The 19,552-nt window shown below is 60.1% G+C and overlaps 7 protein-coding genes across 7 annotated transcripts; 2 read left to right on the top strand and 5 right to left on the bottom strand.

The window, feature by feature from the left end:
- Nucleotides 1-652: 652 nt before the first annotated feature.
- On the bottom strand, nt 653-6,249 carry P884DRAFT_211579 (uncharacterized protein; the record flags this gene model as incomplete). The annotated part of the gene is made up of 4 exons (XM_069439103.1): nt 653-2,003; nt 2,112-2,321; nt 2,402-3,821; nt 3,933-6,249. The coding sequence occupies 4 exons, from the start codon at nt 6,247-6,249 to the stop codon at nt 653-655; spliced, it is 5,298 nt and encodes a 1,765-aa protein (XP_069293700.1).
- Nucleotides 6,250-7,276: 1,027 nt separating this feature from the next.
- On the bottom strand, nt 7,277-8,084 carry P884DRAFT_264852 (uncharacterized protein). Its single transcript, XM_069441890.1, has one exon. It carries the CDS (start codon nt 7,705-7,707, stop codon nt 7,438-7,440), a length of 270 nt encoding a protein of 89 aa, XP_069293699.1. The 5' UTR covers nt 7,708-8,084; the 3' UTR covers nt 7,277-7,437.
- Nucleotides 8,085-8,818: 734 nt separating this feature from the next.
- P884DRAFT_211575 (peptidase S8/S53 domain-containing protein) lies at nt 8,819-11,586 on the top strand (the record flags this gene model as incomplete). Its single annotated transcript, XM_069439102.1, has 2 exons — nt 8,819-10,542; nt 10,638-11,586. 2 exons carry the CDS (start codon nt 8,819-8,821, stop codon nt 11,584-11,586), a joined length of 2,673 nt encoding a protein of 890 aa, XP_069293698.1.
- An 896-nt stretch (nt 11,587-12,482) lies between these two features.
- On the bottom strand, nt 12,483-14,029 carry P884DRAFT_211662 (uncharacterized protein; the record flags this gene model as incomplete). The annotated part of the gene is made up of 2 exons (XM_069439106.1): nt 12,483-13,694; nt 13,760-14,029. The coding sequence occupies 2 exons, from the start codon at nt 14,027-14,029 to the stop codon at nt 12,483-12,485; spliced, it is 1,482 nt and encodes a 493-aa protein (XP_069293697.1).
- A 687-nt stretch (nt 14,030-14,716) lies between these two features.
- P884DRAFT_251707 (LETM1-like protein-domain-containing protein) lies at nt 14,717-17,180 on the bottom strand. The gene is made up of 2 exons (XM_069440703.1): nt 16,692-17,180; nt 14,717-16,629 (listed from the first exon to the last, which is right to left on the bottom strand). The coding sequence occupies exons 1-2, from the start codon at nt 16,750-16,752 to the stop codon at nt 15,035-15,037; spliced, it is 1,656 nt and encodes a 551-aa protein (XP_069293696.1). The 5' UTR covers nt 16,753-17,180; the 3' UTR covers nt 14,717-15,034.
- A 417-nt stretch (nt 17,181-17,597) lies between these two features.
- P884DRAFT_90658 (uncharacterized protein) lies at nt 17,598-18,069 on the bottom strand. Its single transcript, XM_069446161.1, has one exon. The coding sequence runs from the start codon at nt 17,918-17,920 to the stop codon at nt 17,684-17,686; it is 237 nt and encodes a 78-aa protein (XP_069293695.1). The 5' UTR covers nt 17,921-18,069; the 3' UTR covers nt 17,598-17,683.
- Nucleotides 18,070-19,199, top strand: P884DRAFT_90659 (P-loop containing nucleoside triphosphate hydrolase protein). Its single transcript, XM_069446162.1, has 2 exons — nt 18,070-18,375; nt 18,459-19,199. The coding sequence occupies exons 1-2, from the start codon at nt 18,219-18,221 to the stop codon at nt 19,142-19,144; spliced, it is 843 nt and encodes a 280-aa protein (XP_069293694.1). The 5' UTR covers nt 18,070-18,218; the 3' UTR covers nt 19,145-19,199.
- The last annotated feature ends 353 nt before the right edge of the window (nt 19,200-19,552 follow it).

The following is a 19,552-nucleotide window of genomic DNA, read 5'->3' as shown; positions in this document are numbered from 1 at the left end:
GGGGAGAGAGAGCGAAACAGCAAGCGAGAAACACTGACGTATCAAGGTTGTCAGCATAATCCATGTTGCCTGGGAAGAAGCACTGATTCGAGATATATACTACTAGTTATATACAAGTATATACTGTACAATTAGTGCACCATAGTTACAAGAGCAAGAGATAAGCTATATAGTAAAAGAGCACAAGAGGAAAAGAGAGGCAATGTTTTGTTTGTTTGCTCTTAGCTCACACATCGTCCTCGATGTTTCTGCACAGAAATGATCTTTTTTTTTCTTCTATAAAATACAACAAATAAACCAATATGAACAGATTTGAACCCCATTAAGATCAACAGACGCTGAACAAAACAAGACAAACATCATACGAAACCGAGTCATGATCCGTCATCCGCACATACATGCCTCATAACTCATCATATCCAACAAGTCATCACTCATAACTCATCGAGATATATACCCACACGACCTCCCCCGAAGCCTGAACATGTCCAGACTCTCCCACTCACTTACTCACTCACTCACTCACTCACTCACTCACTCACTCACTCACTCACTCACGCACTCACTCACTCACGCACTCACTCACTCACCTAACCTCTCCCCTCTCCCCTTGCTTTTCTTTTTCTTTTCTTTTCTTTTTTTTTTTTTTTTTTCAGCCTCCCTTTTTCAGACTTAACAACCTCTTGATCCCCGCCTTCTTCTCCCCCGCGGCCTCGCCTCCTTCCCGCTCTGCACCCTCGGCGTGGAGTCCGTCCTCGCCCTCTTCCGCCTCGTACTCGTACCACAGCCGCGGCACCACCAGCCGGTACGGGACCGTGCTGCCGCCCGGGTCGCGCGGGCTAATCTCCACGTTGAGCGTCACCTCCAGGGCGCCCTCCAGGTTGACGGCGAAGTGGTCTTCCGGCAGCCGGCCGCCGAGCGCCTTGCGCTGGTTTACCGAGAGCGTCGTCGGGGCGCGGTGGAAGGGTTTGGGGACAAAGTCGCCGTCTTGTTCTTGCGCCTGCGGTTGCCGTGAGGCAGGCTGCGCGGCTGGGCCCGCACCCGCCCCGCCCGTCATGATGGGTTTGGGCGGCACCGGCGGACGGTAGTCGTCGTCGTCGTAGTCGTCATCGCCGGGGTGCGGGTACGGGGCTCTGACCGAGGAGTGGCTCTCGTCGGCCTGGTCGTACTCGTTGTTGTAGCCCCCGGGATGGCTCGCCAGGCCGCCCCGCAGATTAACCGCACCAGGACCAGCACTGCCGCCAGGGCGGCCGTACTGCTCAGACTGATGCTGCTGCTGCTGCTCCTGCTGCCGCTGGAACCGCGGGTCCTCATCGTCCGTATCCGGACCCCAGGTACCGTTGATGCCGCCATCATCGCGCGCTCTCCCGCTGGTGCTGCGGCGCCGGAAGAGCCCGCCGAAGCGGCCAGAAACGGAGGTGGACGACAACGTCCGGGTGAGCAAGCCTTGCTTGGGCGGTCCGGGCCTGCCGACTTCATCCGCGCTGGCCGCTCCCGCACGGCGCGAGAGGGAGCGCAGCAAGCCGCCAGACACGGGCGGCCGGGACCGGTCTTTCGGTCTGCCGTCCGGGCCGACGGTTTTGGACCGGGTCAGCCGCCGAAAGATGCTGCTACTCCGGCGGACCTCCCCGCCGGGCGTGCCCGGGACCGAGCCTAACGAGGCAACGTCGTAGGTGGACTGGCCAGGGCTGGATGGTGGCGTGTGGCCGGGGACGTACTCGCGGATGGCACACCAGTTGCGATGCGGGAGGAGGTGCTTGTTGTTGCGCGGCTTACCGTCGACGCCGTGGGCAAAGAGGGGGATCATGTCCTCGTCGGTTTCCTTGTCGAAGTGATGCACCTTGTTGCGCTTGTTCAGCACATCGGCAAGGAGGTCAGGAGGCGGCGTGTTGACGATGGCCGACGAGATGACATTGGGGATGTAACGGAAGTCCTTATGCTTGGCCAACTCGAGCTTGGGATTCGAGTAGAACTGCCCGACGGCCGCGAGATGGACATCGCCACTAATAAGGGAAAAAAAGGGGTCAGCACCAGGGTCACACAGGGCCACACACACACGAGAGAGAGAGAGAGAGAGAGAGAGAGTATCGAACCCCCCGGGGGAAGCGTACCTCAGAATGGTAACGCGGACCGACTTGTCCGCCGCGAGATCCTGCAGGTCCTCGATCACGATGCTGCGCTCCTGCTTGTGGCTCTTGGCGGTCCAGTGGTCATCCAGATCGTCGAGAACTTCAACGCCGCCGTCGAACCGGTTCAGCAGACCGCCGAACATGCCGAGCTTAGCGAGCGCCTTGACGGGGTCCATCACCCGCGAGGTCAAACTTTTGAAAAAAAAAAAAAAATCATCAAAGTCAGTCAAGATGTTTCACACAACAACTTTAGCGCGACAGGACCTGCTCACATGTTCTCGAGCCACACCAACCGCGGGTACGCGATGGGCACGCCGAGCAGGACCAGCAAGTGGTCGATTTCGCCCTTGTCGATCTCGGCATAGCAACGATCCATGATCTTCTTCCACGTGTCCCGGCGCACGACCTCCTCGCGCGTCCGCTCGGTCCGGGCATCGACGGCCAGCAGGGCGACCTTGCCGCCCAGGAACATGAACAGGTTGCGGCTGAGCTCGTTGATGTAAGGCCCCGGGCGCACGCCGAGCAGCCAGCTGGGCTCCGTCTTCTCCGTCTCGGTGACGACGCTCTGGTGCTGGAACAACATGTAGTACTTGAAGGCGACGTTGCCGAGACCCGAGAAGACGGGAGAGTTCATGAAGTGGTGCGGGTACGAGCCGTAGCCGTCGATGATGTCGTGGTCGTCCCACATGTTGACCATGGGGATCTGGGCGTTGGCCATGCCGAATAGGCCCTGCGAGAACCACATGGCGTAGCGCTCGAGGTAGAAGCGCTCGAGCTCGTCCTGCATCTCGGGCGTGAAGGGGGCGTTGTGCTTGTGCAGCGGGTTCTTGATCATCAGCCACTCCTTGAAGACGGTGGTGTCCTGCATGCAGCGGTCGTTGTAGATCTGGTCGCCGCCCCCGATCATGAGGTGGAAGGGCTGACTCTGGTGCGCGTTGAGCACGTCGCGCCACATGGGGTCCGGCCCGCTGAACTGGTTGGGGTCCGCACTCAGGCTGAAGCCGTTGCAGCTGTAGAACATGATGTTCATGCTCTGGCCCTTGGCGGGCACCCAGAAGCCGGTCGAGGGCCCCCGGTTGATGCGGTAGGCGATGCGCTGCTGCTTCTCGCGCAGCTCGATCTCGATGTTGAACCGCCAGAAGGTGTAGCCGCGCTCGGCGTGCAGCCTGAAGCCGCGAATGTCCTTGTACTTGCCAACCTTCTCCCCGTCTATCTCGGCCCGCTTCCTCCGGGCGGCGAACGAGCCCGGGGGGTCAAGCACGCCTTCGGGCAGGGGGACATCGGGCGGGCTCCTCGACTTCTCGAACAGCCCGTCGTCCGTCTCGTCCCTCGAGAGGTCCTTGGCCTCCTCCAGGTGGTCGACCGGCCGGACGTACAGGGTCTCGCCCTTACGGCCTAGCTTGGGATGCCCGGCGATCGGGTCGATGTACTCGGGCGCCAGGTCGCCCTGGACCTCCCTCGGCGGCGGCGGGAGCAGCTCGATCGGCTGGACAAACAACCTCAGGATCGGGGCGATGTCGTAGGACGAGTCGGCATCCGTCGTCACGATCATGATCGAGCCCCTCCAGATCTCACGGTCGATGACAGCGCCGGCCCGGGCAGACCGGGCGGGCACCCGCTCGTGCCGGATGCCACAGAATCTCAACAGCGGGCCGCACTTGAGATAGAGAGGGGGCTTGAACCTCGTCGGGGCTAGACGCAAGAAGCAAGGTTAGCTCGTCCGTCTTTGGAGGGGAGTTGTTTCAAAGATGAGGAAAAAAAAAAAAAAGAGAGAAAACTGAAAAAAAGCAGGGTTCTTTGTACAAGAGTATGGCAGTGCGATTCGGGAAAAGGCAGCATCGTTGCTTGACAACGAAAAGCAGCCCAGACTGTCTTGAGAGTCGTTCGCGGAAGGGCTCGGGCTGAAGGGACGCAGCCCGTCCCAGCGCTTGGCTCGGGCCTTTGCTCGGCGCGGAGCAAGGTGTTGGGGCTCGAACGAGAGACCACCACCAAAGTCACTGGTGGACAATAATAGATGGTCACCGCTCTGCACCTCTCTGATACTAGGGTAGACTGCCTGCTGGTTAGGGGTACGCGTACCGTTGCTCTTCTCGTCATATTCTCCCTCGAACGCCTCTGCCTTCTTTGGCCGCGACGACAGGCTGTCGCTCCGCCGTCGGGTCTGCTGCGCCTCCCACCATGCCGTGTTCTTCTCTACTGCGGGCGGCTGCACTTCGTCGAGGTCGAGGAGGTTACCCGACAGGACCCCGACGGTCCCCTTCTTCCATTCGTCCAGGAAGGTCGTCGGCTTGAACACGCCCTGGCCGGGCTGGAACTTATCGCGGGCGTGGTAAACCATGTCGGACATGTGATGGTGGTGGTGGTGCCTGGTCCCATTGGCATCGTCTTGGCCGCCCGATTCGGCGGGAGCCCCGGGGCCGAGGTTGTCTGCGGGGGGCGCTGCCCGAGGATAAGCCGCCGGGTCGGAGGAAGCAGGCGGGGGGGACATCGCCCTGAAGGACACGGCGGTCGGCGCATCGCCGCTTGTTGCGGCCGTCTGCGTCGGAGCACGCCCGAGGACCTGGTCGGCCTTCCTCTGGCCCGGCGCCGTGGTCAATTTGCCGGCAGACGAATACAGCATGAACTCCTCGGCGAAGTCGTCATCGAGAGAGTTCGAATCCGCGGTCGGTGCGTTTCGGGCACGGTCGGATGGGTAATGCCCGGGGGGGTTGGCGGCTCGAGGGGGGACGGCTTTGGCAGGACCGCCCGCCGCTTGTGGGCTACGGGCGGCCGTCTCCCACGTCTTGTAGATCTCGTCCGATTCCGAGATGCGGTTCGGCCATGCGTCCGCCGGAGGGTTCTTCTTCAACTTGTTGCTACCACTTCTCGGCGGGGTGCGGCCGTTGGGGCCCGCCGGAGGGGCAGCAGCCTCTTCCGATGGGAGGGACTCGAGGCCGTTCGGTAACTTCATGTCATTTCTGGCCGCGCGGTCGCGGAAGCTGAGATTGCGCTGGGGGAGGCCGGACGACTGGACCGGGACGGGAATCCGCGAGTCGGGCGGTGATGCCTTGGGGGCCGGCCCGGCCGTGCTACCGCCCGTGGTGGGGTCGGGAGGGTTCTGCGAGAGAGGCCCGTCCTTCGCGGCGGGGTGATGCGCGGGCCTCGTTGGGGCGATCGGTGTGGTGGGCGCATCTCCCGCTGCTACCGAGGGTAGTCGGTCGCGGGCCCGCACCTGCTGCTGATGATTCCCGTCGGGGTGGTGCTGGGCCGCGGCCTCCTTAGCGGCGGCCCGCTCTCGGGCAGCCCTCTCGGCCGCCTCGACACGCGCCCGCTTGTCCCCCTTGGAGATGCTGTCGAGCGTCAGCTCTAGCCTCTGCAGCGGTGAGCGGACGTCTGCGAACGTTTTGGGCCGGCCGGCGGAGCTGCTGGTGGTCGAAGTCCTCCTGGCGCTCCTCTGCAGCGACTGCTCGGCAGCAGACACCCTCCGCTGCCGGCCGTTGGGCAGAGGAGACATCCTGCCGGGCGCGGGATCGGTGGCGACCCTCTGGGGGGCCAACTTGATGGATTCCTCGTGCATGTCGCGGGCGCGGTCTGAGGGCTGGTTCTTCTGGTGTCTGCGCCCCTCGTTCTCCTTCTGGCTGTCCTGGCGCCCAATTCCTCGGGCGAGGAGTGGTTCCTGCGGGGGGCAGGAGGGCTGTGCGCCGCTGGCGTACGGGTACTGAGAGCTCGGAGGGGGAGCGCGCGGTGCGTCGGGGGCGGCGGGGGGCGGGGGGCCGGTCAGGGACGCATACTCGGCGTCCTGTTCTTGGGCACGGCTCCTGCGTCGGCGACGATTCTCGATCAGTTCGGGGGGGTACTGGTCGGCTCCGTAGGGCAGGGAAGGCGGGCGGGGAGTGAGACCATGGCCGTGGAAGCTCGAGGCAGTTGGCGACGTAAGGGGACTGCGGGTTGAATCAGTCGGCGCGTCGGATTTTGTAGTCTGGACTGAGATGCGGTTCAACCTCGAGGAACCCTGGGCCGGGGCGTCCAATGACTGGCGGCGACCTGGCAGCGGGTCTTGGGCCTGGTCGTCGGACAGGCGGCGGGCTCTGGTTTGGCCCGCAGCGGGGGGTGGGAGCTGGCCCCAGTAGGGAGCCGACATGTCGAACGGTTGGGCTGGCGCGGGGCGTGCGAGTCGTGGAAGGCGTGGAGGACGTGCGAGCTAGCGTGGGCGCAGGAGAGGACTGGACTCGGACCGTCGGCACCAGGCGAGGCGAGAGATGTCTCGGATGGCCGGGGGAACTTGGGGTCGGGGGGATGATGGAGTGGAATCCGTTGCTGGACCTGGAATCCGTAGGGTGAGGTGTGTGCTCTGCTGTGCTCTGCCGTGGGCTGCCGTGGGCTGCTGTGGGCTGCTGTGCACCGCAGCAGGTGCCCTGGTGGAATTGACGGGACCGCCGCCTGGGGACTCAATGCCGCTGTGCGCAAAAAGCTTGCTGGTCGCACGATGCCATTCGTCCACGCGCTGCGGGCGGCCGTGGCAGCCAATATTCGCAAGACACATGCACCTTCGGGCTCGAGCTGCCCTGACCAACGCATGTCGGGGCTGGCTGCCAGTTATACCGCGAATTGAGGTGGCCGGGGTCGCCTGGCGTCACGCACCTCTGGAACCTGGCTTAGTGGGGGAGCTTGGGCGGAAAGATCTGGCTTGGCGTGGTTGGGCTGGAGGGTTGTAAGCGTAGTGTAGCGCCTGCCAGTTCCTGGCGGGATTCGGTAGTTAATTCCTACTGGCGCCGGCGGGGCAAGGGTTCTCCCAAAAAGAAAAATCAGAGGGCGGGAAGCCCAGAGCTACGTCAAAAGAGCGGGACCCCACTGCTCGCATCTTCCCCAAACAATCGTCCGCCGGTCCACAGCGACAACCTAATCCGCTCAGCCATCTATATACCCCTCGCCAAAATGCTGGTGGCTGGCTGTCGAATTGCGCGTGGCGGCCGAGGATCACGAACAGAACGACGGGGGATGAAAGAATTTGCATTCGAGAGGGGAGGTGGCCCATTGCTGGCTGTTGGGCAAGCCGTTGGAAGCGCTGCACCATTCGCACATAACCCGTCTTGTACAATACATAATAATAACATACATGCCTCCGTACCCCATACATTCTGTTGAACGCACATGGCTCCCACATGGTACTGTACATGGGGACGGGATGAACCGCCAGACCCATGGAATATTGGACAACGCCCGGCGAATGGCTCGCAAGGTGGTGCAGTACATGCTACAAAGTTGCAAAGGATGTATAACGAGTGTACGGAATAAGTATAAATAACTTCGCGCTGTCTGTATGTTAACGTTACAGTACATACAGATGCACGTCCATCAGGGATACAGTAAGCAAGCTCGTAGATATAACAATCTGTATTCTGTCTGCGCCCGGACACCCCGACTTTGACATACCTTCCCAGCAATTGTTTGCCAATCCTTCCAATACCCAACCTGCAGGTGGAATGTTTTGGCCCTGTGACCAAGCACTTCGCAGCTTCCGGGTTGACGTTATTGTCCCAATGCCAACTGGCAGCCAGTCGAAACATGACATGACGAGCAACTTGACTGTCGCCGACATGGGAGCCAATGCTTCCCATTGTTGCCCAAGCCCGCCATCTCGTCGCGTGCCGTAGAAACCTTAGCTACGCCTGCTCCGTCCTTAGAAACTGAGCAGATCATTCCGGACCATTGGATTGCCGCCGTTGGGTCGAGCGGACACAGGTGCCGGAAACGCTGGCTTGCTGTTAAGACTTTGCGATTGTAACGCCAGCGTGCTGCGGCCTTTTATATCACTTAAATGCCTCTATAATCTGTACCTAGATAAAGGTGGGCACAAACAATTGCCAATTAGATCTCCTGAACTTAATAAAGCGCCATTCTGTTGTTAAAAGACGAGTTCGCCGAGCGTACCAAGTATTGTTCGGGCTCTGAACAAAACTAGAACCACCACTCCAAAATGGTAGTTGATGCGAGTATGTCCTCCAGATCGAGTCTGCAGTGCAGCGTGGATATGGGTATCGGCACAACTTCTAAGCCACAGCCGTTCCGAGCGGAACATTTCTTTATTGGCTCGCGCATGGGGCAGGTCGTGCAGTGTTCGTGGCTAGTTATTTGCGGATCATACTCCGTACAGACATCTTTTGGGGCCCGCTTCGGGAAACTGCCGCCCCCCTAGTTACTCCCTAGTACGACGCCGCACTCCCGTTCAGCGCTTGGCAGCCATTCTACCACTCGGGGTAGTCACAAAAACTGGTTAAACTGGCCAAACTAGTTAAACCGGCTGCCACCTTTTGGAAAGAGCACACCTTTTGGAAAGAGCGCCGCTTCTTTTTCGTTCCTCGGCCTGGGCCGTCGAATGCGAACGTCAAAAGGCGAACTAGAAATTCTGAAACATAACGTTAGTACCCGGGGTGTTTTGCACCGGGATTTTGCTTCAATCGCCCGCTTTCCACCTGCGACAACGCGGCCTCAGATCCGACCTCGAACCTCCTCTCCCCCCCCCCCCACGCCGCTCTTCGGGTGTGCGCCCGCCAACTCGACAAACAACATCCAACGAGTGCGAATTTGAATTCGACTCGACGCCCATCGATTCGTCTCTCTTCATGCCCATCAATCCGATCCGGAACCGCCGACTTTAACAACACCCGTGCCGGGCTCGACCACGGGGCTCCCGTAGTCCGCCAAATACAATGAAAATCTGGTCAGGTGCGGCGTTGCTGGGCCTCGCCGCCCTCGCGACGGCCTCACACATCCTCCCGCGGGACTGGGAGGCAAACGACTACTACGTCCTCCATCTCGATGCAGACACGTCGCCTCACGAGGTAGCCAGGAGCCTGGGCCTGTCGCATGAGGGTCCTCTGGGCGAACTCCGAGACCATCACGTCTTTGTCGCGAGGCGGGCCGAGCACGACGTCGTCAAGCGGGAGCTGGCCCGGCGACGGAAAAAGCGGTCACTGGGTCTGGGTGGGAGAGACGTCCTGGACGGCGTCCTCTTCTCCCAGAAACAGCGGCTGCGGAAGCCGTGGGAGAAGCGCGTCGTTCCCAGACTGTTCGGTCCTCTGCCCTGGAGGTCGGTGGACGAGCCAGTGGAATCGCTCGTCCAAAGACAGACCGAAGTCGCCCGGAAGCTCGACATCAAGGACCCCATCTTCCACGAACAATGGCATCTCTTCAACACGGTCCAGGCCGGCCACGACGTGAATGTCACGGACGTATGGCTGCAGGGCGTCACGGGCAAGAACGCCACCGTTGCCATCGTCGACGACGGCCTGGACATGTACAGCGACGATCTCCGGGACAACTACTACGCCTTGGGCTCGTACGACTTCAACGACAAGGCCGACGAGCCGCGGCCCCGCCTGGCAAACGACAACCACGGGACCCGCTGCGCCGGCGAGGTCGCGGCCGGCAGGAACAATGCCTGCGGCGTGGGCGTGGCATACGACTCCAACATCGCCGGCCTGCGCATCTTGTCCAAGCTGATCTCGGACGCCGACGAGGCCGTAGCTCTGAACTACGACTTCCAGCATAACCAGATCTATTCCTGCTCGTGGGGCCCGCCCGATGACGGAAAGAGCATGGACGCCCCCGGCATCCTCATCCGCCGCGCCATGTTGAACGCCGTGCAGAATGGCCGCGGGGGGCTGGGCTCCATCTACGTCTTCGCCAGCGGCAACGGTGCCCACAACGAGGACAACTGCAACTTTGACGGTTACACCAACAGCATCTACAGCATCACGGTTGGCGCCCTCGACCGGAAGGGTCAGCATCCCTACTACTCGGAAAGTTGCTCCGCCGGCCTCGTCGTCACCTACTCGAGCGGCAGCGGCGACGCAATCCACACCACCGACGTCGGCCAGAACACTTGTACCAACAGCCATGGGGGAACCTCTGCCGCCGCCCCGCTGGCCGCCGGCATCTTTGCCCTCGTCCTCCAGGTGCGCCCGGACCTCTCCTGGAGAGACATGCAGTACCTCGCCATGGACACCGCCGTGCCCGTCAACGTGGACACGGGCGACTACCAGGACACCACGATTGGCAAGAAGTTCAGCCACACCTACGGCTACGGCAAGCTGGACAGCTACGCTATTGTCGAGGCCGCCAAGAAGTGGAAGAAGGTGAAGCCGCAGGCTTGGTTCTACTCGCCCTGGATCCACGTCAACCAGCCCATCCCTCAGGGCGACAAGGGCGTCGTTGTCGAGTTCGAGGTAACCAAGGAGATGCTCGAGGAAGCCAACCTCGAGCGTCTCGAGCATGTCACCGTCACCATGAACGTGGAGCATGGCCGCCGTGGTGATCTCAGCGTCGACCTCATCAGTCCCAACAAGATCGTCAGCCACCTGTCCGTCACCCGGAAAAACGACGATTCCGACAAGGGCTACGACGACTGGACCTTCATGAGCGTGGCTCACTGGTAAGCAGCCAACCCCCCCCCTTCTCTCTCTCTCTTTTTTTTTTTTTCTTCTTACTCCCTTCTTCGCGTCCCAACTCCCTTACTGACCTTTACAGGGGCGAATCCGGCGTTGGCACCTGGACCATCGTCGTCAAAGACACCGAAATCAACCAATACACGGGCAAGTTCATCGACTGGCACCTCAAGCTCTGGGGCGAGACTCGCGACGCCAGCAAGGCCCAGCTTCTCCCCATGCCCACCGAGGAAGACGACGACGACCACGATGTGATCGCGACCACCACCGCCACCGCGGCAACGACGACCATTTCGAAGCCCGAGGCGACCGGCTCCGTCCCGGCCGACGCGACCGACCAGCCCAACCGCCCCGTCAACTCCAAGCCCACGGGCACGTCTTCGGCCGGGGCCTCTCCCGCCGAGACCTCCTCCTCCTCCTCGGCCGAGACCGACAAGACCAACACCTGGCTGCCCTCCTTCCTACCGACCTTTGGCGTCTCCGCGGCGACCCAGGCCTGGATCTACGGCTCGCTCGTGCTCATCGTGCTCTTCTGCGCCGGCCTGGGCATCTACCTGTACCTGGCCCGCCGCAAGCGCCTGCGCAACAAAACGCGCACCGACTACGAGTTTGAGCTGCTCGACGACGACGACGACGACGACGAAGAGGCGGCGGCGCTGACACGCGGCGGCGGCGGCGGCGGCGGTGGGGAGAAGGGCGTCGTTGGCAGCGGGGGCGGCGGAAAGCGGGGCAGGAGGACGAGGGGCGGCGAGCTGTACGACGCCTTTGCTGGGGAGAGCGACGAGGACAGCGACGACAACGATTTCGCGGGCGGCGGTGGCGGTGGCGGGGGCGGGTACCGCGATCGCAGCGACTCCCGGTCCCGGTCGTCGGACGGGAGCGGGTCCCCGATCGGGATAAGCGAGAAGCTGCCCGGGAGGAGGGATAGCTCGGACGGTGAGGAGGAGCATCATGTCGTCGGGGATGATGATGACGACGACGACGGGGCTGGGAACGATCAGGCCCGGCCGTTGCAGGGCAGGGCTCAGTAGTAGTGTTGTTTTCTTTTTTCTCGTTTTCCTCATTTTGAGTCTGGGATATTTTTTTTCCTCGCAGTGTGAGTATGTTTGTCGGGTCCGGTTCGGCAGTTCATGATCATTGCTCTATAAATAAAGTATGGATCGTATATATATATATATTACAGTTGAAGCCTTAGCAGCGTATGAATCTCCATATAAATATCTTTTCTCTTTTCTCCTTTTTTTTTTGCACCTCACCTACGTGCTTTCCTTATATCCATCATGCCCTTCATGGCTAGGTGAGTTGATACCAGCACTACGAGATGTATATATATATATCTCTTGAACCATTCTCCTAGAGTTTGTTTAGACAGGCACGGTCCTCTGATAATCATCCACGTGCGAAACCAGCTTTGCTAAGCTCTGATGTAAACCGTTTTGTTATTTCAAACGGCAACCATTGCCTCCTCCGCCTTTAGAATCTGTCCAAGCTATTGTTCAGTAACTAATGTCAAAAAAAAAAAAAACGCCTAAGCCCCCAACGTCCGGATAGATAAGAATACAGCAGGGTGACGGGTTGGGGGGAAGGGGAGGTTGTCTTCCGCTGAGCAAGCTACCACATCACATGAATGCTTTTCTTCGCTGCCTGGACCTGAGCCATCCCCGGAGAGGCTTTCCTCCCCCCGCTTTGACTACTGCGCTGACCTCCAGACCTCGGACGGATCGTCAATGGCGGCTAACCAGGGGTAAGTTCCCATCACGCTACCAACACCACCAGAAGGGCCGGAACTGGCGCTCCCCGCGTCCGAAACTTGGCCGTCTCTCTCGGTCTCGGTCTCGGTCTCGGTCTCGGCCTCGATCTCGTCAGAAGCACCGTCGCCGCCCCCAATCACCATCCACCCGTCCCTCGTCTCGCGAGGATCAGCCCGCTAAGCCGGCAGCACGACGCCCTCCCTCTCCATCTCCCGCACGTACTGCTCCCACACGTTGATGACGCCGTCGTAGAACTCGATGTGGGCGTCCACGAGGCCGCCAAACTGCCGCTTGAACTCGACCTTCTTGATCCACTCGAAGCTCTCTACCTCGCGCACGACCTGGTCGGCGAACTGGTCCGCCTCCAGGCGCGCGTTCTCCACCTCGCGGGTGAGCTCGTCGATGCGCAGCTCCAGCTTGCGCTGGCGGTCGCGGCGGGCCTGCTCGTGGTCCACGCCGCGCACGTCCTCGATCTTGGACCGGATGAAGCCGCCCGCGCCGCCGAGCGCGCCCGACCCGAAGGGGCCCGAGGCGTAGCCGTGTCCGGAGGCGAGCATGTCGCGGTCGGCGGTCGACCGGTTGAGGTACTCGGTGAGCTGCTCGTAGTCGAGCTGCTTCTGCTCGCGGGCCTTGAGGAGGTTCTTGAGGGCGCCGCTGTAGGCGACCATGTCGCGGAGCGAGGAGAGGTAGTCTTGGTCGGTGTGCTCCTTGAGCTTCTTGAGGCCCGACGACGTGTCCTCGACGGACGCGGCAAAGGCGTGGACGGCGGCCTCGACGCCGGGTTCGAGGGTGATGAGCTTCTGGAACTGCTCGGCCAGGTCTCTGAGGTCCGTCTCGAGATCTGCTTCCCGGCGGGCGACCCGGGCGACCACCTTTTCCACGTGGATCAGGTCCTCGTCGAGCTTGTCGGCCTTCTCCTTGACTTCGACGAATCGCCGGTCCGGTTTATGCACCTTGGTAAAGGCGTTCATGAAGCTGTCGGCGAAGGAGTCGAAGACCCCGCCGCTGCCGCTGCCGCTGCCGCTGCCGCTGCCGGACTGGCCCTGGCCAGGGTCTCCGCCCGCCCCGGCTGACCCCCGGCGTCCCGCTCTGCTGCGCATGGTCGCGTTCCAGTCGGGGCTCTCGAGGAATGTGTGTAGGATGCTTGCGCGGCGGAGGGTTGGGTGCAGGGCCAGACGGGAGAGGAAACGTTGGAGGGAGTAGGCACGTCGTGCGGTGAAGTCGGGCCCGAACCGGTCGCCGCGGACATATTCCATGCGCTGCTTGTCCGGGAGTGGAGGAACCGCGCATCCCTGGTACTCGCGGGTGAGGACCTTGTAGAGAAAAACAAAGTCGGTGAATCGGCGGCGGACGGTGGTAGTCGGTCGCTGGAAGGTCGGGAAGGTGGTCTGGAGGATAGGGTCAGCCTCACGGCCTCAAACAACCAACACCTATAACTAGGGCAAGAGCCTACATTTGTGGTGATTAGGTACGAAACATAAGCGTCCTTGGTCCCGTCATTCTCCTTGTGCGGGTCAGAGACGACGCACTCGAGAATCTCGTGGCCCAAGTGACCGTGGCCGTGGCCGTGGCCGTGGCCGTGGCCGACATGCCTCCCGTCGCCTGTCCTGGCTTCATGAGATCGGTCGTGGGATGATGCGGACGTGCTCGGCCCTGCTGCGTCGGGATTCTGCTCGCTATGCCATGATATGTTGGAGAAGTTGTCCTGCTCGAGGACCGCCATGTTGTTGTCGACTTGCGGTTACCGACAATGGTACCCGCCGGTCGATTGGTTTGTGTGTGTATGTGTGTGTGTTTGTGTGGGCGTGCGCGCGCGCGTGTGTGTAGTCGGATACGTTGTGGAATCGATGGTCCCGATGGGTTCGGCCGGCACGGTATCAACGGAAAATTGGAGAACTTCTCTATCAGGTGACCGGATGCCTTGAGAATCCGGGATCTAACTGGTTACACGAGAGGAGGTTGCCGTGATGATGCGCGGCAAGCCTAGGTGGGTTGCTTGGCGGATTGACGTATGATGGTGGGGAGCTCTTGGCTGGCTGGTTGGCGATAAGGCACTGGCGATTGTGGTACAGCACTCTCAGTTAGTGCCCAGAGTACCTGCAGAGGCAAAAATCGCATTGGGGAACACGTCATCTTAACGACGCCAGAAAGCGCCTCCTTGTGTACAAATCCGGGTTTGTATGTAGAGGGGCCCTCGGGTTATCGGTTTTAGGGAATGAATGACCTGGATCCCAAAACTGTCAGACAATTTCACTTGGTATGTACGGAATTCACCCATCGTCCCCTCCTGCCATCTGCTGTCCTCGTCAGCAACAAGCTCTAAATCTGAAATCAACCGCTGGGGCATCATTCCAGCTGAATTGGTTTTCATAATGCCGCAAACATTCGTCACCATGTCAGCATGTCAGATGTCAGCATCGGAGGGTTGGACTCGGTCATTTACATGTTGAGATAGAGTTGGTGTTATCCACGGTATCTAGATGAGAAGAGGTCTATTCTCCCGCCCTTTTAACAAATGAGACAACCCATCAAAGAAGAAAAGAAAAAGAAAAAAAACAAGACCCCAACTCCAGCCCTAGCCTTGGCAGCTTGGTTGCTGTGTGTCTATCGTGTACAAGATGCTCTCGCCGCTGCCATGTGCCTACTTAAAACATGACATACAAAGGGAAAATAAAACAACGACGGCAGGCGCCCTTGGGCAAGAATCTATGGTACACGGGGGGCTTTTTCATTTGTCGCCGGACTTGGGTTGGGCCGCCTCACGCTGCTGCTGCTGCTGCTCTATCCTGGCAGCGTCGAGCATGTCCTTCTCGGCACCCACCGCCTCGCCGACCTGCGCCTTCTCGATGGTGGGGTCGGCCTCGGCGTGTGCGTGCCGCTCCTCTTTGTCATCAATGTTCTCGGTGTCCCGCGGCGTGGCGAAGCCGGTCGCCTGGTTCTCCTGATTCTGCTCGAGCTCCTCGTCGATGAGCTCCTGCTGCTCCTTGAGCACTTCAAGGCGTTGCTTGTTGGTCGCAGCCCCCTCGGCATTGTGCACCTCGAGCTCAATCTCGTGGAAGAGCTCCTCGGGGATGGATGACAGCACACCCGTCAGTGCTTCGATCTGGCTAGACATGCCCTCCTCGGTCTGCGTCTGGCCGTACATGTAGGCATTGCTCAGCACCAGCAGGGTCGACGGGACCCCGTCGCGCAGCCGCAGGTCGAGCCAAGTCTGCAGGTCCTCACGGAGCCTGGCAGGCGACACCCCGTAGCTCTTGATGCCGCGGCTGGCGCAGGCCACCTGCAACTCGGCAACCGAGAGGCTGTCGACGCCTTCATAGCTGATGGCGCGGTCGTCCCGCTTGATCTGCCGCATGCGGTGGCGGATCTGGTACCGGAGCATCATATCGGTACCGAACGTGTTGAGGTTGAGATAGCGGCACATGGACACGAGCTGTGGCCGCGAAAGGTTGTCGAGCGTGACGTCGTCCTTGAAGACCTTGCACACCTTGATGACGTCCTCGGCCGTGGGCTTCTCGCCCGTGGAGCGGACCTTGCGGAAGAAGTTGGTAAACTCCTCCTTCTGCGCCGTCGCCTGGGTCAAGGGAAGGCCGGTTTCCTTGAGGGTCTGACGGAGGAAGTCGCTAACCTCCTTGCGCGTCGCCCGCAGCGTCGAGGCCTTCTTGTCCTTTGACTTTTGGCCTTCGTAGGTGCTGGGAAGCATGTTGGGGAACATCTTGAGGGCAACGGGAAGCAGGAGCTCGGCAAACGGAACGATGACAAAGACGGAGAAAGGTACCAGCCGGGCGAGGTCTTGAACGGTGCGCTTGAGCTGACGGTTCTCCCTCCGGGTAAGCTCGTATCCCGCGGCCATCTTGAGCGCGAGGCGCGAGCTGATCTTGACTTCGGCTGCCAGCAGTTTGGTGCCGTCCCAGTAATGCTGAGCCTCCTTCTTGATCTTTTGCCCGAGCGTCAGCTTCTTCTCCTCTTTCTTGCTCTCCGACTTGTCCACCGCGTCCTCCTTCTCGGCCGCCAACGGTGTGAGCGAGGCGTCCGAATCCGCGGATGCTTGCTTGGCTTCCTCGGTCTTCACCTCCGTCTTGGGCTTCTCAGGGACCTTCGCCGTCGGCTTCGTGGCGCTGGCGGGGTCCCTGGGAAGGGGCTTCTTAGCCTCCTCCGGATTGAAGCCCGGCGGCGGGACACCAGGAGGGCCATGAGTCGTTGTACTCGAGGTCGTCAAGGTCCGAATCGGAATGAGCAGGGCAGAGGCCGGCCCCAGATTCTGAGCATTGCGGGCCAGGTAGATTGATGCAGCAGGCAGTGCAGACCTCGGTAGAGCGCGGCCTGGCAACCAGCGTTAGCGACGAGCGTTCCCCAGTGTCCTCAAAAAGCGCAACGGGACCCACCGGCGCCTGAGAACGGATTGACGACCAGCGCCCTGCGCGCAACTCTTGTAGAGGCGCTCATCACGGTTGCTGGGGATTAAAAGGGTAAAAAAAAGGTGTTAGAAGTAGGCCGTCAAATGGTAGTGACGGTTCTCTTATCGGACGATCGAGTTCGATATGCTATCGGAAAGACCGCGCTAGAGTGGTTGATGGCACTGGTACAGAGTATGATGCTGCGTTGAGAATCAAACATACGCTCCAGCGGTAGCTACAACGCAGCCAGAACGCAGACGCAAGCCCAGCCCAGTGGATGCTCCGGCAATTTCGGAAACGGAAGAACGTTGCGTGGCACAAATGCTTTGGCTCGCGAGGCCGCCCACAGTTAAAAACCAGAGCCGAAGGGGAACCAATCGGGAGATATTGAGACCTCAAAAAGAAGAGTTCGGTATTCAGTTGCTCAAGATAAAGTTAAAAGTGTTGGCCAACAGCGTTACCAAAGGGGGCGCAGTGGCCTTCAAAGTCCGACTCGGCGTTTCGCTGCGTTTCCAGGATGGATTGCCATCCTCAAGTCCCCGCGGACTCCCCGACCAGGGGGAGGGTTCCGGCGAGTCAGACTGGTCACGTGACACAACCCCAGAACTTCCCCATCCTGTCAACGAAAACGGACACTGCAGGGCCTGGGTTCTGTCGGGGGGTTGCAGGTCTACGAAGAGGAATGATGAATCACTGCATCAGCCGAGTCCGTTTGCCATGTTCTCGTCAGCTCAGCACCCGAGGCCTCCGGACGAGAACGACTACCAGTACATGCGTCCAACCAATTGGGTCTCGCTTTAAGGAGTAGCTCACCCCCCCGCGTTTACGGATTACACCCGATGAGCCGCGCTGGAGAAATAAGCTTCCTTCGCAGCCGGTTTCAAGCGCCGAAACGTGCTTTCTCCAGTTCCATCCCCTGGTCTATTTTCAGGGCGGTAAGATAAAAGGACAGTCAGAACGGTAGTGAATACGTCGGTACACTAGAGCATATCGATCCCCGGATCATTTCTGGTTATCGATAGTGAGCGACATCGGTGTCCCTGAACACCGCAGCGTCTCAACAAAAACGCAAGCCTCATTTTGGTGAGGCGGCACCGCCAATCTTTTTCCCCAAGGCGAGCGCGGTCTGAAGATGGAACAATGCCAAAGAGACCCGCGCTCGATCGCGACGCCATCTTCAAGGATAAGATAATTCCAAATCGTACCAGCCAAATCATGCAACTTCCTTCGGCCTTGGTTTAACTCCTTGGCTTTCACAAGCACAAGAATCTTGTTAGTAGCCTTTTTTTTCGGTCCTCGGTTGCGTTTTGTCCGATCGCGTTGTTGCCCCGCACTCCAATCTCTCGGATTAACTACTCTAAAGTCCATTTGATTGTGCCACGACTACGGAGTACTCTTTTAAGACTTCGGGGTTAGCACGTCCATCGGCCGATCTTTGGTCGGGCCCTCGTCTGTTGTCCTTCATTCCCTCCAAGCCCCCGTAACGCAAGGCAAGTGCTCCATCGCCGCCTGACCATGCGCCTTCGAAGAGCCGCCCGAGTTATTCTTTTTGGGGCGCCGGGAGTCGGGAAGGGAACGCAATCCGAGCGGCTGCTGCGCAGGTTCCCGCAACTCTCGTCCATCAGCTCCGGGGATCTCCTGAGACACAATGTCAAGCAGCGGACACCGCTAGGTGCGTGTGCACGAGTTCGCCAACATTGCCCCATGTCAATAATTATGAACGGGGCGCAAAAAGGGCTAACGAACAGATTGCAGGAATCAAGGTGGAGAGCACAATGAAGGCCGGCGGCCTGGTTCCGGACGACATCATCCTCCGACTCATCAGTAACGAGCTCAACCAGCGCGGGTGGATCCACTGGGGCCACCCGTCGGGCAACGTCATGACGCTGTCTTCGTCGGCCGTCGACTCCGCCGCCGCCGCCGCCGCCGAGCCGAACCAGCCGTTCGGCGACGACGCCGAGATGGCCGCGTTCGTCTCCTCCCCGGCACACGCCCGCGGCTACGGCCGGCCGCGCGTCAACGAAGACCCGTCCGCCTCGTTCCTCCTCGACGGCTTCCCGCGCACGGCGGCGCAGGCCGACCGACTCGACGAGATCGTGCCCATCAACCTGGCCGTGTCCATCAAGACGCCGTTCGAGGTCATCATGGAGAGGATAAGCGGGCGGTGGGTGCACGAGCCGTCCGGGCGGGTGTACAACACGACCTTCAACGCGCCCAAGGTTCCCGGGCGCGACGACGTCACGGGCGAGCCGCTCGTGCGCCGGGCCGACGACAGCGAGGAGGTCTACCGCGCGCGGTGGAAGAAGTTCCAGGAGACGAGCGAGCCGCTGCTGGAGCATTACGCCCGCAAGGGGGTGCTGTGGGAGGTCGAAGGCACGAGCAGCGATGAGATCACGCCCAAGCTGTTCCGCGAGTTTGAGCGCCGGTTCGTCGAGGTCTGATTGGCCCCGACGGCGGCGAGCGTCATGTGCTACGTCGCAAAATCTTGTCTTTATTTTTTTTTATTTTTTTTTTATTTTTTCTCGAGCGGCGTGTTGTATGTGCTTCCCCTCAACGGCGAAGATTCGGTAATTGGGATGCTGCTACAACGGAAGGGCGTCTGGCGTTTTGGAAACAGAGCGTGGTCTCGTCTCTGGGTTTTGGATACAGTCGGAGAGGTCCTCTCGGCCATCTTGCTACTCGCTTAGAGCTTGTATTACAAGTCGGATGTTTCGGTTTTGACGCGTTTGCCTTGTTTCTTATCACCAGGTGCCGAGCACTACCTGCCATATTTTGTGTACGCCTGTCTTTCTCGGAGTCGAATTGTTGGTTGCGCGTTCGTCCCAGCTCGAGAATCGAGTCGTATGCAC

Source organism: Thermothelomyces heterothallicus (genome assembly GCF_042370625.1).
Source record: "Thermothelomyces heterothallicus CBS 202.75 unplaced genomic scaffold P884_scaffold_37, whole genome shotgun sequence".
NCBI lineage: Eukaryota > Fungi > Ascomycota > Sordariomycetes > Sordariales > Chaetomiaceae > Thermothelomyces > Thermothelomyces heterothallicus.
The sequence above is the reverse complement of the archived record's forward strand: the minus strand, read 5'-3'. Positions and strand labels throughout refer to the sequence as shown.

Excerpts from the sequence above, each read along its gene's own strand:
- P884DRAFT_264852 (XM_069441890.1), bottom strand. The coding sequence starts at position 7,707 with ATGTCGGCGACAGTCAAGTTGCTCGTCATGTCATGTTTCGACTGGCTG.
- P884DRAFT_251707 (XM_069440703.1), bottom strand. The coding sequence starts at position 16,752 with ATGAGCGCCTCTACAAGAGTTGCGCGCAGGGCGCTGGTCGTCAATCCG. Across the intron at positions 16,630-16,691 it reads CAATCCGTTCTCAGGCGCCG|GCCGCGCTCTACCGAGGTCT; the intron begins GTGGGTCCCGTT and ends GCTGGTTGCCAG.
- P884DRAFT_90658 (XM_069446161.1), bottom strand. The coding sequence starts at position 17,920 with ATGATTTGGCTGGTACGATTTGGAATTATCTTATCCTTGAAGATGGCG.
- P884DRAFT_90659 (XM_069446162.1), top strand. The coding sequence starts at position 18,219 with ATGCGCCTTCGAAGAGCCGCCCGAGTTATTCTTTTTGGGGCGCCGGGA. Across the intron at positions 18,376-18,458 it reads CAAGCAGCGGACACCGCTAG|GAATCAAGGTGGAGAGCACA; the intron begins GTGCGTGTGCAC and ends AACAGATTGCAG.